Here is a 19,183-nt window from a genome sequence, read left to right on the forward strand (position 1 = left end):
GTACAGGTGTGGACATTGATGTTGATATAATTTACAGGTGTGGACATTGATGTTGATATAATTTACAGGTGTGTACAGGTGTGGACATTGATGTTGATATAATTTACAGGTGTGGACATTGATGTTGATATAATTTACAGGCGTGGACATTGATGTTGATATAATTTACAGGTGTGGACATTGATGTTGATATAATTTACAGGTGTGGACAGTGATGTTGATATAATTTACAGGTGTGGACATTGATGTTGATATAATTTACAGGTGTGTACAGGTGTGGACATTGATGTTGATATAATTTACAGGTGTAGACATTGATGTTGATATAATTTACAGGTGTAGACATTGATGTTGATATAATTTACAGGTGTGGACATTGATGTTGATATAATTTACAGGTGTGGACATTGATGTTGATATAATTTACAGGTGTGGACATTGATGTTGATATAATTGTACAGGTGTAGACATTGATGTTGATATAATTGTACAGGTGTGGACATTGATGTTGATATAATTTACAGGTGTGGACATTGATGTTGATATAATTGTACAGGTGTGTACAGGTGTAGACATTGATGTTGATATAATTGTACAGGTGTAGACATTGATGTTGATGTAATTGTACAGGTGTGTACAGGTGTAGACATTGATGTTGATATAATTTACAGGTGTGGACATTGATGTTGATGTAATTTACAGGTGTGGACATTGATGTTGATATAATTTACAGGTGTTGACATTGATGTTGATATAATTTACAGGTGTGGACATTGATGTTGATATAATTGTACAGGTGTGTACAGGTGTAGACATTGATGTTGATATAATTTACAGGTGTGGACATTGATGTTGATGTAATTTACAGGTGTGTACAGGTGTGGACATTGATGGTGATATAATTGTACAGGTGTGTACAGGTGTGGACATTGATGGTGATATAATTGTACAGGTGTGTACAAGTGTGGACATTGGTGTTGATATAATTTACAGGTGTGTACAGGTGTTGACATTGATGTTGATATAATTGTACAGGTGTGTACAGGTGTGGACATTGATGGTGATATAATTGTACAGGTGTGTACAGGTGTGGACATTGGTGTTGACATAATTTACAGGTGTGGACATTGATGTTGATATAATTGTACAGGTGTGGACATTGATGTTGATAGAAATGTACAGGTGTGGACATTGATGTTGATATAATTGTACAGGTGTGGACATTGATGTTGATATAATTTACAGGTGTGGACATTGATGTTGATATAATTTACAGGTGTGGACATTGATGTTGATATAATTTACAGGTGTGGACAGTGGTGTGGATATAATTTACAGGTGTGTACAGGTGTGGACATTGATGTTGATATAATTTACAGGTGTGTACAGGTGTGGACATTGATGTTGATATAATTTACAGGTGTGGACGTTGATGTTGATATAATTTACAGGTGTGGACAGTGATGTTGATATAATTTACAGGTGTGGACATTGATGTTGATATAATTGTACAGGTGTGTACAGGTGTGGACATTGATGTTGATATAATTTACAGGTGTAGACATTGATGTTGATATAATTTACAGGTGTGGACATTGATGTTGATATATAATTGTACAGGTGTGGACATTGATGTTGATATAATTTACAGGTGTGGACATTGATGTGGATATAATTTACAGGTGTGGACATTGATGTTGATATAATTTACAGGTGTGTACAGGTGTGGACATTGATGTTGATATAATTTACAGGTGTGGACATTGATGTTGATATAATTTACAGGCGTGGACATTGATGTTGATATAATTTACAGGTGTGGACATTGATGTTGATATAATTTACAGGTGTGGACAGTGATGTTGATATAATTTACAGGTGTGGACATTGATGTTGATATAATTTACAGGTTTGTACAGGTGTGGACATTGATGTTGATATAATTTACAGGTGTAGACATTGATGTTGATATAATTTACAGGTGTAGACATTGATGTTGATATAATTTACAGGTGTGGACATTGATGTTGATATAATTTACAGGTGTGGACATTGATGTTGATATAATTTACAGGTGTGGACATTGATGTTGATATAATTGTACAGGTGTAGACATTGATGTTGATATAATTGTACAGGTGTGGACATTGATGTTGATATAATTTACAGGTGTGGACATTGATGTTGATATAATTGTACAGGTGTGTACAGGTGTAGACATTGATGTTGATATAATTGTACAGGTGTAGACATTGATGTTGATGTAATTGTACAGGTGTGTACAGGTGTAGACATTGATGTTGATATAATTTACAGGTGTGGACATTGATGTTGATGTAATTTACAGGTGTGGACATTGATGTTGATATAATTTACAGGTGTTGACATTGATGTTGATATAATTTACAGGTGTGGACATTGATGTTGATGAAATTGTACAGGTGTGTACAGGTGTAGACATTGATGTTGATATAATTTACAGGTGTGGACATTGATGTTGATGTAATTGTACAGGTGTGGACAGGTGTGGACATTGATGGTGATATAATTGTACAGGTGTGTACAGGTGTGGACATTGATGGTGATATAATTGTACAGGTGTGTACAAGTGTGGACATTGGTGTTGATATAATTTACAGGTGTGTACAGGTGTTGACATTGATGTTGATATAATTGTACAGGTGTGTACAGGTGTGGACATTGATGGTGATATAATTGTACAGGTGTGTACAGGTGTGGACATTGGTGTTGACATAATTTACAGGTGTGGACATTGATGTTGATATAATTGTACAGGTGTGGACATTGATGTTGATAGAAATGTACAGGTGTGGACATTGATGTTGATATAATTGTACAGGTGTAGACATTGATGTTGATATAATTTACAGGTGTGGACATTGATGTTGATATAATTTACAGGTGTGGACATTGATGTTGATATAATTGTACAGGTGTGGACATTGATGTTGATAGAAATGTACAGGTGTGGACATTGATGTTGATAGAAATGTACAGGTGTGGACATTGATGTTGATATAATTGTACAGGTGTAGACATTGATGTTGATATATAATTTACAGGTGTGGACATTGATGTTGATATAATTTACAGGTGTGGACATTGATGTTGATATAATTTACAGGTGTGGACAGTGGTGTGGATATAATTTACAGGTGTGTACAGGTGTGGACATTGATGTTGATATAATTTACAGGTGTGTACAGGTGTGGACATTGATGTTGATATAATTTACAGGTGTTGACGTTGATGTTGATATAATTTACAGGTGTGGACAGTGATGTTGATATAATTTACAGGTGTGGACATTGATGTTGATATAATTTACAGGTGTGGACATTGATGTGGATATAATTGTACAGGTGTGTACAGGTGTGGACATTGATGTTGATATAATTGTACAGGTGTGGACATTGATGTTGATATAATTGTACAGGTGTAGACATTGATGTTGATATAATTGTACAGGTGTGTACAGGTGTGGACATTGATGTTGATATAATTGTACAGGTGTGGACATTGATGTGGATATAATTGTACAGGTGTGTACAGGTGTGGACATTGATGTTGATATAATTTACAGGTGTGGACATTGATGTGGATATAATTGTACAGGTGTGTACAGGTGTGGACATTGATGTGGATATAATTTACAGTTGTGGACATTGATGTTGATATAATTTACAGGTGTGGACATTGATGTTGATATAATTTACAGGTGTAGACATTGATGTTGATATAATTTACAGGTGTGTACAGGTGTAGACATTGATGTTGATATAATTGTACAGGTGTAGACATTGATGTTGATATAATTTACAGGTGTGGACATTGATGTTGATATAATTTACAGGTGTGGACATTGATGTTGATATAATTGTACAGGTGTGGACATTGATGTTGATATAATTTACAGGTGTGGACATTGATGTTGATATAATTTACAGGTGTGTACAGGTGTGGACATTGGTGTTGATATAATTTACAGGTGTAGACATTGATGTTGATATAATTTACAGGTGTGGACAGGTGTGGACATTGATGTTGATATAATTTACAGGTGTGGACATTGATGTTGATATAATTGTACAGGTGTGGACATTGATGTTGATATAATTTACAGGTGTGGACATTGATGTTGATATAATTGTACAGGTGTGGACATTGATGTTGATATAATTGTACAGGTGTGGACATTGATGTTGATATAATTGTACAGGTGTGTACAGGTGTGGACATTGATGTTGATATAATTTACAGGTGTGGACATTGATGTTGATATAATTGTACAGGTGTAGACATTGATGTTGATATAATTTACAGTTGTGGACATTGATGTTGATATAATTTACAGGTGTGGACATTGATGTTGATATAATTTACAGGTAGGGACATTGATGTTGATATAATTTACAGGTGTGGACATTGATGTTGATATAATTGTACAGGTGTGGACATTGATGTTGATATAATTTACAGGTGTGGACATTGATGTTGATATAATTGTACAGGTGTGGACATTGATGTTGATATAATTTACAGTTGTGGACATTGATGTTGATATAATTTACAGGTGTGGACATTGATGTTGATATAATTTACAGGTGTGGACATTGATGTTGAGATAATTTACAGGTGTGGACATTGATGTTGATATAATTTACAGGTGTGGACATTGATGTTGATATATAATTGTACAGGTGTGGACATTGATGTTGATATAATTTACAGGTGTGGACATTGATGTTGATATAATTTACAGGTGTGGACATTGATGTTGATATAATTTACAGGTGTGGACATCGATGTTGATATAATTTACAGGTGTGGACATTGATGTTGATATATAATTGTACAGGTGTGGACATTGATGTTGATATAATTTACAGGTGTGGACATTGATGTTGATATAATTTACAGGTGTGGACATTGATGTTGATATAATTTACAGGTGTATACAGGTGTGTACAGGTGTGGACATTGATGTTGATATATAATTGTACAGGTGTGGACATTGATGTTGATATAATTTACAGGTGTGGACATTGATGTTGATATAATTTACAGGTGTGGACATTGATGTTGATATAATTTACAGGTGTGGACATCGATGTTGATATAATTTACAGGTGTGTACAGGTTTGTACAGGTGTGGACATTGATGTTGATATAATTGTACAGGTGTGGACATTGATGTTGATATAATTTACAGGTGTAGACATTGATGTTGATATAATTGTACATGTGTGGACATTGATGTTGATATAATTGTACAGTTGTGTACAGGTGTGGACATTGATGTTGATATAATTGTACAGGTGTGGACATTGATGTTGATATAATTTACAGGTGTGTACAGGTGTAGACATTGATGTTGATATAATTTACAGGTGTGGACATTGATGTTGATATAATTTACAGGTGTGGACATTGATGTTGATATAATTTACAGGTTTGGACATTGATGTTGATATAATTTACAGGTGTGTACAGGTGTAGGCATTGATGTTGATATAATTTACAGGTGTAGACATTGATGTTGATATAATTTACAGGTGTGGACATTGATGTTGATATAATTTACAGGTGTGGACATTGATGTTGATATAATTTACAGGTGTAGACATTGATGTTGATATAATTTACAGGTGTGGACATTGATGTTGATATAATTTACAGGTGTGGACATTGATGTTGATATAATTTACAGGTGTAGACATTGATGTTGATATAATTTACAGGTGTGGACATTGATGTTGATATAATTTACAGGTGTAGACATTGATGTTGATATAATTTACAGGTGTAGACATTGATGTTGATATAATTTACAGGTGTGGACATTGATGTTGATATAATTTACAGGTGTGGACATTGATGTTGATATAATTGTACAGGTGTGGACAGGTGTGGACATTGGTGTTGATATAATTGTACAGGTGTGTACAGGTGTAGACATTGATGTTGATATAATTGTACAGGTGTGGACATTGATGTTGATATAATTTACAGGTGTGGACATTGATGTTGATATAATTTACAGGTGTGGACATTGATGTTGATATAATTGTACAGGTGTGTACAGGTGTAGACATTGATGTTGATATAATTGTACAGGTGTGGACATTGATGTTGATATAATTTACAGGTGTGGACATTGATGTTGATATAATTTACAGGTGTGGACATTGATGTTGATATAATTGTACAGGTGTGGACATTGATGTTGATATAATTTACAGGTGTAGACATTGATGTTGATATATAATTTACAGGTGTGGACATTGATGTTGCCTCCATTTTAGCATATAACAATCACACAGACACCAAAGGCCAAATATTGGTATCAAGTATTTCTATATATTTTTTGGGCATTGATATTCCCATTTAAACAGATAATGTGCCAACACCGTCATAGGTGATACAACCCCATGTCATCAAACTCTGGAGTGTCACTCGGTTTAAACATGGTCGTCTCCATCCTTCGCCAGCTTTTCTCCAGATAAATGTTTCTAAATTCTACTTTGCACTCATCACTGAAAATGACTTCCTTTCAGTAAAGGTCCACACTTTTATGGCTGAGTTCTTTACACCAAGAAACTCGCTTCTTAATGATCTCTTTCCAGATTCTGATTTTCTTCTTCACAATTCGTCGATGAAAGCCTTCCTCTTGTAGTTTTCTCTGGACAGTCAGTTTGGACACTGGTGGCTGTCTTTGCTCATTAAATACATTAGAAATTTCCTGCAAAGGTCGCTGCCGATCCAACCTGACCGTCCTGAACAAGGCCCAAGTATCATGTTGAGAGAGCTTCGGTGGTTATCCGGTCCGTTTCCCGTTTTTCACAGAACCCGCTGACGAAATCACTCCAAAAAACTGTAGATGTTAGAGAGTCGATAACCTTCTTGAATAAGTCTTAAAACCTCCTTCTCGGCCACAGTTAATTCCATGTGCTCGATACACCCTCGATACACCCTCGCGGTCAAAGTAGGGAAACCCTCAGACTTCTTATGTTATTTTGTTTTGATGTCATGAAAATTACGAAGACGTTTGGCACAGGCTCAATACTGTACTTGTGGAATTTATCTTTTTAAATACTTAGGTATCTTTCTCTACTTTCCTAAGCTAACTCCTAGGGGGGGTCAGGCTGTTAAAATCTGGAATCTGTTAAGCCCTTTGTCCATACAGGATTTTAGAAACATTGTTGAAATAAGATACTGGACTAATTTCAGTACGATTTTGAACCAATCTAACCCATCATTTACATTTCAATGGAGTGTCATGTTGTTTGTATTTCACTGTAGCATTTAACAGATTTATAGCCCCCAAAATATATGTTGTCTAAGTATGAGACAAAAGGGCCATAACTCTGGTAACACAACATAACTAGACATCTTATCCTCCAGATCTTGCTTAGATTTTTGTATAATTTGGCCTGTGAGTTTCCTGAGGAAATGTTATGAATTAATACAAACGATTCTACTCAGTTAAAACATGGATATATTTGTTACTTGATTTATTACACTTTTTATGCTTCTCCCATTTTGAATATGGTTCCTGAAATCATATTGATAACCTAATGAATTATAGGTTTGTTATTTTATACTTTCGAATTATAGGTATGTTATTTTATACTTACAGGACACCCCCTCATCCCTTCATCACAGTTTTAACCAACCGACCAGAAGCATGGCCTCTACTACAGCACCAGGTGTACTGCCTCTGTTGTCATGGCAACAGAAGGTAATCAAACATGTCTAGACTAAACTGTTTGGTAGTGGAGACAAATATTACGTTAATTATTGATGATGTCACAGAAAATGTATTAAATGTGTCTAGACTTAAAACAGTATATGGTTTTTATGATCGAACTGATAAGCATTTTTTTATCCAGTAAATAGATAGTGTAATTATATCTGCACGATATCCAGGAAAACTGGTTTCCTGAATTTACTTCTTATCTTTATGTGTTAATAGGAAATTGTGTTTAGAAATTAGGTTGAAATATGGATAGAAACATGTAACTAGGAATTTTTTTCTGATAAGGAAATTAAAGTCTTTAGATTTTAAATTATAGTGCTTGTGCCTACATGTAATGAAATTAACGCCGAAATGTACAAGAAAAAGGCATACGGTATACAAATACCCTATGACTATGCAGTAATATAGTGATACTTTGGGTCGAATTAAGAATTATCAGGATTTAATGTTCGAAGAACTTGGGTTTATCTTGAGATTAAAACTGCCTTATTAATGTTAAGTTTATAACTTTTACTACTTTCCAGTAAGTTTAATTTTGACAACCTAATTAAACTTCATTCAAATGAAGGAATGCCCCTTTAAGGTTTCAGAACCTATTTGGAGTTCAGATTTTTATAGCTTGAAAGGTCAAATAAGCTTATGGCATACCACAGTGTTAGCTTAGTTTATGGCATACCACAGTGTTAGCGTCCATCGTCTGTCATCTGTCGTCTGTCATTTTTTTAACATTTTAATTTTGAATTCTTCAAAACTACAGTGCCAATTTAGGCCAAACTTACACACAACCATCACTATAGACATGAGGTTGGGGTTTTATGAAGTTTATGGGGCTGCGGCCCTAGGGGCCTGAGGGTCTGGGCAAAATAGTTAATAACTGGGGTTGTCCTTAAAAATCCTCTTCTCTATGCCTGCAAGTAACAGAGAGTAATTGCACGTTTGATTAAAATCATCAACTAGTCCTCTTTTGAATTTATGATTATCATGGCCCTATAGGTCAAGGAGTGGAGTACTGTGGACTTGTTATGTATTAGTATTTGTGCATTTTAAACCTCTTCAAAATTAATGCAATAAATTTGACATAGGACATCACTGGGACATAGGAATTTATGAAATTCATGCGGCCCCATGGACTTGGTGGTATGTGGGGAGGACTTGGTGGTATGTGGGGAGGACTTGGTGGTATGTGGGGAGGACTTGGTGGTATGTGGGGAGGACTTGGTGGTATGTGGGGGGACTTAGTGGTATGTGGGGAGGACTTGGTGGTATGTGGGGAGGACTTGGTGGTATGTGGGGGGACTTAGTGGTATGTGGGGAGGACTTGGTGGTATGTGGGGAGGACTTGGTGGTATGTGGGGAGGACTTGGTGGTATGTGGGGAGGACTTGGTGGTATGTGGGGAGGACTTGGTGGTATGTGGGGAGGACTTGGTGGTATGTGGGGAGGACTTGGTGGTATGTGGGGAGGACTTGGTGGTATGTGGGGAGGACTTGGTGGTATGTGGGGAGGACTTGGTGGTATGTGGGGAGGACTTGGTGGTATGTGGGGAGGACATGGTGGTATGTGGGGAGGACTTGGTGGTATGTGGGGAGGACATGGTGGTATGTGGGGAGGACTTAGTGGTATGTGGGGAGGACTTGGTGGTATGTGGGGAGGACTTGGTGGTATGTGGGGAGGACTTGGTGGTATGTGGGGAGGACTTGGTGGTATGTGGGGAGGACTTGGTGGTATGTGGGGGGACTTGGTGGTATGTGGGGAGGACTTGGTGGTATGTGGGGGACCAAAAGGTGACAGATTGACTTTATTGCTGTAAATGACTTCTCCTCCAAAACCACAGTTCATATCATTGATGTTTGACTGGAAGCATCATTAGGTGGTGGGAATTGTAGGAATGGTGGGACTGACCCCCTCCTACAGGGGACAGAGGGGTAGAGGAAATATATCGAATTCTTTGATATCCTCCTTCTGTAGGAATGAAAGGATTTAGTCTGAAGCATATTTCACAGTGTAAAATCTGTTAAAATCTTAATTGAAAAGCAAAATCAGCATCAACTATCAGTTTGTATTTCAGAAGTATGGTGACTATTAAGGCCCATGGGCCTCTTCTTTTGTCTCACTTATACAGCAGAAGCATGATAGTATCCTCAGAATTGTAGATCCCAATATCTCATGTGAAGGATTTACTGCCAGTTTGCATAAATATTTTTAATTCTACCTGTAAGCTACACAGATCAGGAATTGTTAACATGATTGTTTTTATTTCATATTTAAAGTGTACGACGGAATGCGATGGAGATGCTGGCCACCTTCCTGAAATTTGTACTGTTGGAACCGCAACAAAGCACCCAATATCAACCAATGAAAACAAGTCTAGAGAGAACCCTAATGCAAGTGCTTGGCCAATCACAACATCAGGAATCTGCCAAGGGAATTCTGGGTTTCCTTATGAAAATCCTGCCGTATTATCAGGTAAGTGCGATGGAGGTTCCCAACCGGGGTTGGGAACATCAATGACATTATCACATGTGTCCAGTCTAGGATCTTCCAAATGCTTCAAAACAAAATTTGAATGTCAACCTGTTGCCTAATTTTAAAGCTTCTTCAGAATGTTTGCATATCGAAAACTTACACGTGTTGCAGATAGGGATCAAAAATCCAAGTGTCACCCTTTTTATCTTCAAAATAGTTTTCATCTTTAATCAGTAGGGATGCACCTGATGAAATATTAGCATTCGTAGACATTCTGTTAAAGGTTTGGATACTTAAGAACAATTTTAAGTTGCAATAAAATTCTGACAGAGGAATTGGTTCAGATTCTGTATATGGGGGAAATGTCAGCGTCTGAGTGACAGGAAGAAAGGTGTCTTTATGTTGTGTAAGACAACACTAACAGTCATCAATACCTTTTTGGTAAGCCTGGCCAATCAAAGTGTCTAAATATTCTATTTCCAGCAATCAGAAATGCGGATTTCAGATGGTGTCCATCATTTAAATAAATTTCCTGTTCCTCAGGTGTATATTTCTTGTAAGGTAAAGGTCAAAGACTGATCCAGTGAGAATCTGTTTAATTATACTTACTCTAGGTCCAAGCGTACTTCCTTGTCAGGTGGATAACATTGAGTCTGTTTGGCAGCAGACATACCGGTCCGATCTGACACTGTATCTTTCTACATCACCACACTGTGGTCATGTTTATCAGAGTTCTGCTGGTATCGACAGTGCAGTATAGATTTATCACAGACATCACTGATGCGAAATCCATTTCACAGGAAGTGCATGTGACATAGATCACTCGTTAGGTTTGTGTCGCAGGCTAGTGGGATATATTGTGAATGTAATTTCCTCGGTTGTAAAAGATCACATCAGACAGAAGTTAAAATAGGTGAATTCATTTTAAAATTTGATATTAGTAAACAGAATTTAGAGATTATTTCTTATTGAGAGCTAGAGGTCCCCAGATTCAGTTAGCCTGTTTGGTCTGCTGAAGGATTGGAGGTGATGGAAAGACAGAAAGAGGGATACTATAGTTAAAACAAAGAAATTTAATTTTGTGATTTACAATAAGATAAACAGGTGATAATCTACTCACTTTTATGTCTTAAAACTTTCATTATGAAATATTTACATTTACACTGCAGCCCCACTATATAACTTTACCAAGCTCACTTGAAGGTTACAAGTCCATATAACTTCAAAATCTTCATTATGACGTCATTATTATTGTGATGTCATAATTGTCATGTCGGCAATCATGAAAGATGGCTATTGAAAAGGCTGTTCCGTCTTTGACAATAATAATTTGTTCATTAATTCTTCAAAGGAGCTAAATTCCTAGATATAGTCTTTAAAAAGCCCATAACTTCCAACTGAAAGCAGTTCAATGCTTAAACAAACTTTGGTCTTTTTCTTTTTGATTTTTCTTTTGAAAGAAACTATCTACCAAACTTCTAGTTGTTTTCATGAAAATTCTTTTTGTACTTAGAATAATTGATTTTTCTTTGTTTTCATGGTAAATACTCAAATGTGATTGGTCGAAAAATTCTTTTCATTCTTCTATGAAAGAAATTCTGAGAATGGCCCGAAAAATGTGACGTCACAATACGACAATTGACGTTGCGTATTGATTTGAGAAAAAGAATTCCATTTAAAACCAGTAAAATTGTACATAAAACATGTTTTAAATTAGAAAATCATTTTCAAAAATTAAAATATAAGCGTCGATGTCATTTTTTTTTTTAGTTTCATCGCGGTATGAAACAAATTTTGTTTGCAAACTTCTGTAAGAATCCGCTCCCGCTACGCGGATCCATACAGTTGGCAAACAAAATTTTTTTCATACCCCGATGAAACTAAAAAAAACAGACATCAATGCTTAATTATCTTCTTGTTCCCTTATTACCAGCGTATGTACATGTGTATATTTGTTTATTCTGCTTTTGTCAGTGCTCCAGCAACTTTATTTTTAACAAGGTTTTAATCAAGCCTCATATATTGGTTGAATATGAATAACTAGTTCATGTTTCACGGTGCTCAAGTCGAGGACAAGATCACTGTTGAAATTTATAGAGAATCTTTGTCAGTGTCCTTCTGATTTTACATTTGTGTCGCTTGCAAATGGCGACATATAATCACTATGGTTTACATTGGCGGCATCTGAACTGAGGTTTTCATGTGATAACTTAAGTTCCCTCTGGCGGATCACACTCAAATTTCATACAGATCTTCCTTACCACAAGTGCTTGCTTGGGATTGCTTTTCAGGTGTTTAACACCTTTTTGCTAACTAATAGACCAAGGTGTGTACCATAGATTGATTGTTGCCAGCTGCCTTGGTACAGTGTATATGTACTACTGTTTATATAATTACATAGTTTGAATTCTACAGACTCATAACACTTAACAAATAATACTTAACAAGATGGATGTAATGTACTTAGCAGATGGATTAAGATGTCCATATGATATGGGTCTATTACAGATATGAGTCTCTCATTTAAAATCAATACATGGATGATATATGTTAGAGTCCTGTGTAAATGTCATCCCAGTGTTCACGTGTACTGTTAGATCTAGGAGGAGTACTCCTGTGTAATGGAGGAGATTTATTTGATAAGAAACCGACAAATACTCTTCAAGAAATGGTGTACATTTCGTAATGTAGACATCTTCTCTACAATTTGAAGAATTGAATATTTCTAAATGAAGTATGCAAGTTCAACATGGAGTTAATGAAAAAACAAAGAGATTGACCTGTTTGCTTTTCAGCTCTCATGGCCGGAAGGGCTGGTGAGCTTATGTTATGGCAAAGAGTCTGTCATATCCATCCATCATCTGTCAATGTTTATTTTAAATCCCTACTAGTCCTGAACACCTGAATGGATTTCGATGAAATTTGGTCTGGAGCATTATTTTATTGGGTAAATGAGTTATATAATGTTGTATAAATGAAGGTTTTTATCTTTAGGCAGGAGTTAGTGGGTCTTATAGGGAAAATATATATAAAAAGAAAACAACTTTTAAAGTCCTTTTTCTTTTTCAAGAATAACAGGTTTTGTCTACCTGTAGTTTTAACCATAGCTTGGAGAGGCAGTTCAGAAGAAGGAAAATATGTTAAAAATAACTTGATGAGAGTGTTCTGCCATAATTACTGAATCAATCAGGTGAGCAAAGCAGGCCCTCTGGGTCTCTTGTTGGATGCACAAAAACTGACAAGCTCTGTAAAAGAAACACCATTACATGATGTAAACATAGTTGTCTACCATGTTGTTTACCAACATAATTTAGAAACAAAACAGCTGAGGTTTTTACGTCATGTGTGACCAAAGTCTATCGTTGTCCACTGTCTGCTGTCTATCATCCGTTTATAAACAATTTACATTCTTAGCTTCTCCTCAATAACCAAGAGGCTTAGAGACCTAATATTGGGCTTATAGCATGGTGGGATAAAGGGCTACCAGGTTTATTCCAATGGATGACATTGACCTTTATTCAAGGTCACAGGTGTCAAATATGTGCAAATCTTTAAATGGCTTCTTTTCACTAAGGAAGAGGTCGAGACCTGATATTAGGTCTGTAGCATACTGGGATGAAGGGCTATCAAGTGCATTCAAATGGATAACCTTGACCTGGTGACATCGGTCAAATATGCTAAAATCACTAAACAAAATCTACTCTCTAAACAAGAGGCCAAGAGACCTGATATTGGGCCTTTAGAATGCTGGGTCATTGACCTCAAACTCAAGTCACAGGAATCAAATCTGCAAAAATATATCAAAACTCAGGTAACTGTTAAGGTCCATGGGCCTCTTGTTACCTTTTACAACAGGAGAGGAAAAGTGACCAAACTGGGACACCCGGACATCCGAACTCTAGGCGGAGGCTCCCACCATTGGAGCTACCTGACTACTGAGTATCCCAAGGCCCAGTCCAGTGACACTAAACTTTATTAGGAGTATTAAATTATTGAATCATCACTTGAGCTGCTTTGCTTTTCATGATTTCAAACATCAATCTGTCTTAATGGAAGCGCAGGTTAAACCTGTTGTTTTAAACTAGGAGCCTGTTGTTAGGTTTTTTTCTGAGATTTGAAATTTTGAAAATAAATTTAATCTTCCCTAATTGAGTGTGTCGTGTTGGTTGTAGCCATAGACATTTACTGGGACTGTGATAAATACTCCCGTACTTTGGTTGTCTTTCCATTCCATTAAATGTGTTGTTGTGCTGAAGGACCTTATAAGGACCTTGTACTGACGGGTTGGAACAATGTATCATATCGGATCAAAGTTTACGGACTGAATCGGCACAGCAGATCTGATTTTGATTGGGTTATGGTAATTGGAGATGGAGACAAGATGAACTCTGTTCAACTCTTGTCAAAGTGATCCTGTCCAACACCAATTTTTTTTCTGGAAACAAGATGTAGAGAGTGACATGATGATTGGTCACAGTGAAGAGTCACAGAATTTCTCATGTTATCTGATCTTGTTAACATACTGAAGCTATCTCTGGCAAATAGCAAAAACTAAGTTTGGGAATCAGTTTTTTGAAGGCAGTGTCATCATTGAACACATCATGATATGAGAAGAAGTATCACAGAGGTCAATGGAATAAAACATGATGTGTTTGAGTAAAATTAATCAGTAAATATTAATTCTTGATGAACATTTGATATTGTACAATGTTCCCAGCATGATAACATTTGAAAAATATATTTTTGGTAATGGTGATCACCACCGCAGTTCTCATTCTGAGAACATGGCTAGACTCTTGTATATATCTGTATCTATTAATAGACTCTTGTATTTATCTGTATCTATAAATAGACACTTGTATTCATCTGTATCTATAAATAGAATCTTGTATTTATCTGTATCTATAAATAGACTCTTGTATTTATCTGTATATTTATAACAAGACTCCTGTATTTATCCGTATATTTATAAATAGAATCTTGTATTTATCTGTATCTATAAATAGACTCCTGTATTTATCCGTATATTTATAACTAGACTCCTTTATTTATCCCTATATTTATAACTAGACTCCTGTATTTATCCGTATATTTATAAATAGACTCCTGTATTATCTTTATCTATAAATAGACTCTTGATTGCCTTTCCATCTTTAATATTCTCCTTTCTTTTGTTCATAACATTAATGATGTAGTTGATTTCTCATTTGATGACTTCTATACCAATAAATACAGTGTACAAGGACTATTTGATGCCTTCTATACCAATAAATACACACAAGGACTATTTGATGCCTTCTATACCAATAAATACATACAAGGACTATTTGATGCCTTCTATACCAATAAATACATACAAGGACTATTTGATGCCTTCTATACCAATAAATACATACAAGGACTATTTGATGCCTTCTATACCAATAAATACACACAAGGACTATTTGATGCCTTCTATACCAATAAATACATACAAGGACTATTTGATGCCTTCTATACCAATAAATACAAACAAGGACCATTTGATGCCTTCTATACCAATAAATACACACAAGGACTATTTGATGACTTCTATACAATAAATACATACAAGAACTATTTGATGCCTTCTATACCAATACAAAACATACAAGAACTATTTGATGCCTTCTATACCAATACATACATACAAGAACTATTTGATGCCTTCTATACCAATACAAAACATACAAGAACTATTTGATGCCTTCTATACCAATAAATACATACAAGAACTATTTGATGCCTTCTATACCAATACAAAACATACAAGAACTATTTGATGCCTTCAATACCAGAACAAAACATACAAGGACTATTTGATGTCTTCTATACCAATAAATTCATACAAGGACTATTTGATGCCTTCTACACCAATAAATACAGTGTACAAGGACTATTTGATGCCTTCTATACCAATAAATACATACAAGGACTATTTGATGCCTTCTACACCAATAAATACAGTGTACAAGGACTATTTGATGTCTTCTATACCAATAAATACACACAAGGACTATTTGATGCCTTCTACACCAATAAATACAGTGTACAAGGACTATTTGATGCCTTCTATACCAATAAATACATACAAGGACTATTTGATGCCTTCTATACCAATAAATACATACAAGGTCTATTTGATGCCTTCTATACCAATAAATACATACAAGGACTATTTGATGCCTTCTATACCAATAAATACATACAAGGTACTATTTGATGCCTTCTATACCAATAAATACATACAAGGACTATTTGATGCCTTCTATACCAATAAATACACACAAGGACTATTTGATGACTTCTATACCAATAAATACATACAAGGACTATTTGATGCCTTCTATACCAATAAATACACACAAGGACTATTTGATGCCTTCTATACCAATAAATACACACAAGGACTATTTGATGCCTTCTATACCAATAAATACACACAAGGACTATTTGATGCCTTCTATACCAATAAATACACACAAGGACTATTTGATGCCTTCTATACCAATAAATACATACAAGGACTATTTGATGCCTTCTATACCAATAAATACATACAAGGACTATTTGATGCCTTCTATACAATAAATACATACAAGGACTATTTGATGTCTTCTATACCGATAAATACACACAAGGACTATTAGATGCCTTCTATACCAATAAATACACACAAGGACTTTTTGATGCCTTCTGTACCAATAAATACACACAAGGACTATTTGATGCCTTCTATACCAATAAATACTTACAAGGACTATTTGATGCCTTCCATACCAATAAATATACACAAGGACTATTTGATGCCTTCTATACCAATAAATACACACAAGGACCATTTGATGCCTTCTATACCAATAAATACATGCAAGGACCATTTGATGCCTTCCATACCAATAAATACACGCAAGGACTATTTGATGCCTTCCATACCAATAAATACATACAAGGACTATTTGATGCCTTCTATACCAATAAATACTTACAAGGACTATTTGATGCCTTCTATACCAATAAATACATACAAGGACTATTTGATGACTTCTATACCAATAAATACATACAAGGACTATTTGATGCCTTCCATACCAATGAATACATACAAGGACTATTTGATGCCTTCTATACCAATAAATACATACAAGGACTATTTGATGCCTTCTATACCAATAAATACTTACAAGGACTATTTGATGCCTTCTATACCAATAAATATACAAAAGGACTATTTGATGCCTTCTATACCAATAAATACATACAAGGACTATTTGATGCCTTCTATACCAATAAATACATAAAATGTAAATAGACTACATTTTTAGGTCATCTGACCCGAAGGGTCAGGATGACCTATAGCCATTGTGCTTCGTCCGTCGTCGTCCGCCGTGCGCCGTCCGCCGTCCGTAAACTTTTCACATTTCAATCTTCTTCTCAAGTTCCACAAGTGGGATTCACATGAAACTTGCCAGAAATGATCCTGAGATGGTCCTGACCAAGTGTTGTTATTTTTCGGGTTGGTCCGAAATCCAAGATGGCCGCCATAGCCGCCATTTTGAAAACACATTTTAAACTTCTTCTCAAGTTCCACCACTGCTGTTGGGCTGAAACTTGCCAGAAATGATCCTGAGATGATCCCGACAAAGTGTTGTTATTTTTCGGGTCGGTCTGAAATCCAAGATGGCCGCCATAGCCGCCATCTTGAAAAACACATTTAAATTTTCTTCTCAAGTTTCACCAGTGCTATTGAGCTGAAACTTGCCTGAAATGATCCTGATATGATCCCGACCAAGTGTTGTTATTTTTCGGGTCGGTCCGAAATCCAAGATGGCCGCCATAGCCGCCATCTTGAAAAACACATTTTAAACTTCTTCTCAAGTTCCACCAGTGCTATTGAGTTGAAACTTGCCTGAGATGATCCTGATATGATCCCGACCAAGTGTTGTTATTTTTCGGGTCGGTCCGAAATCCAAGATGGCCGCCATAGCCGCCATCTTGAAAAACACATTTAAAACTTCTTCTCAAGTTTCACCAGTGCTATTGAGCTGAAACTTGCCTGAAATGATCCTGATATGATCCCGACCAAGTGTTGTTATTTTTTAGATCAGTCCGAAATCCAAGATGGCCGCCATAGCCGCCATCTTGAAAAACACATTTTAGACTTCTTCTCAACTTCCACCAGTGCTATTGAGCTGAAACTTGCCTGAAATGATCCTGATATGATCCCGACCATGTGTTGTTATTTTTCGGGTCGGTCCGAAATCCAAGATGGCCGCCATAGCCGGCATCTTGAAAAACACATTTTAAACTTCTTCTCAAGTTCCACCAGTGCTTTTGAGTTGAAACTTGCCTGAGATGATCCTGATATGATCCCGACCAAGTGTTGTTATTTTTCGGGTCGGTCCGAAATCCAAGATGGCCGCCATAGCCGCCATCTTGAAAAACACATTTAAAGCTTCTTCTCAAGTTTCACCAGTGCTATTGAGCTGAAACTTGCCTGAAATGATACTGATATGATCCCGACCAAGTGTTGTTATTTTTTAGATCAGTCCGAAATCCAAGATGGCCGCCATAGCCGCCATCTTGAAAAACACATTTAAAGCTTCTTCTCAAGTTTCACCAGTGCTATTGAGCTGAAACTTGCCTGAAATGATCCTGATATGATCCCGACCAAGTGTTGTTATTTTTTAGATCAGTCCGAAATCCAAGATGGCCGCCATAGCCGCCATCTTGAAAAACACATTTTAAACTTCTTCTCAAGTTCTACGAGTGCTATTGAGCTTAAACCTGCCTGAAATGATCCTGATATGATCTCGACTAAGTGTTGTTATTTTCGGGTCGGTCCGAAATCCAAGATGGCCGCCATAGCCGCCATCTTGAAAAACACATTTTAAACTTCTTCTCAAGTTCCATCAGTGCT

The 19,183-nt window shown here is 36.1% G+C and overlaps 1 protein-coding gene across 1 annotated transcript in view; it reads left to right on the forward strand.

Moving 5' to 3' along the window:
• Positions 1 to 19,183, forward strand: part of LOC117335085 (focadhesin-like) — a 393,213-nt gene that overhangs the window by 281,146 nt on the left and 92,884 nt on the right. The window contains 2 exon segments of the mRNA XM_033895005.1: positions 7,661 to 7,762; positions 10,050 to 10,245. Coding sequence (XP_033750896.1) covers positions 7,661 to 7,762; positions 10,050 to 10,245 — 298 coding nt within the window.

The sequence above is a fragment of the Pecten maximus genome, chromosome 9 (genome assembly GCF_902652985.1).
Source record: "Pecten maximus chromosome 9, xPecMax1.1, whole genome shotgun sequence".
Lineage (NCBI taxonomy): Eukaryota > Metazoa > Mollusca > Bivalvia > Pectinida > Pectinidae > Pecten > Pecten maximus.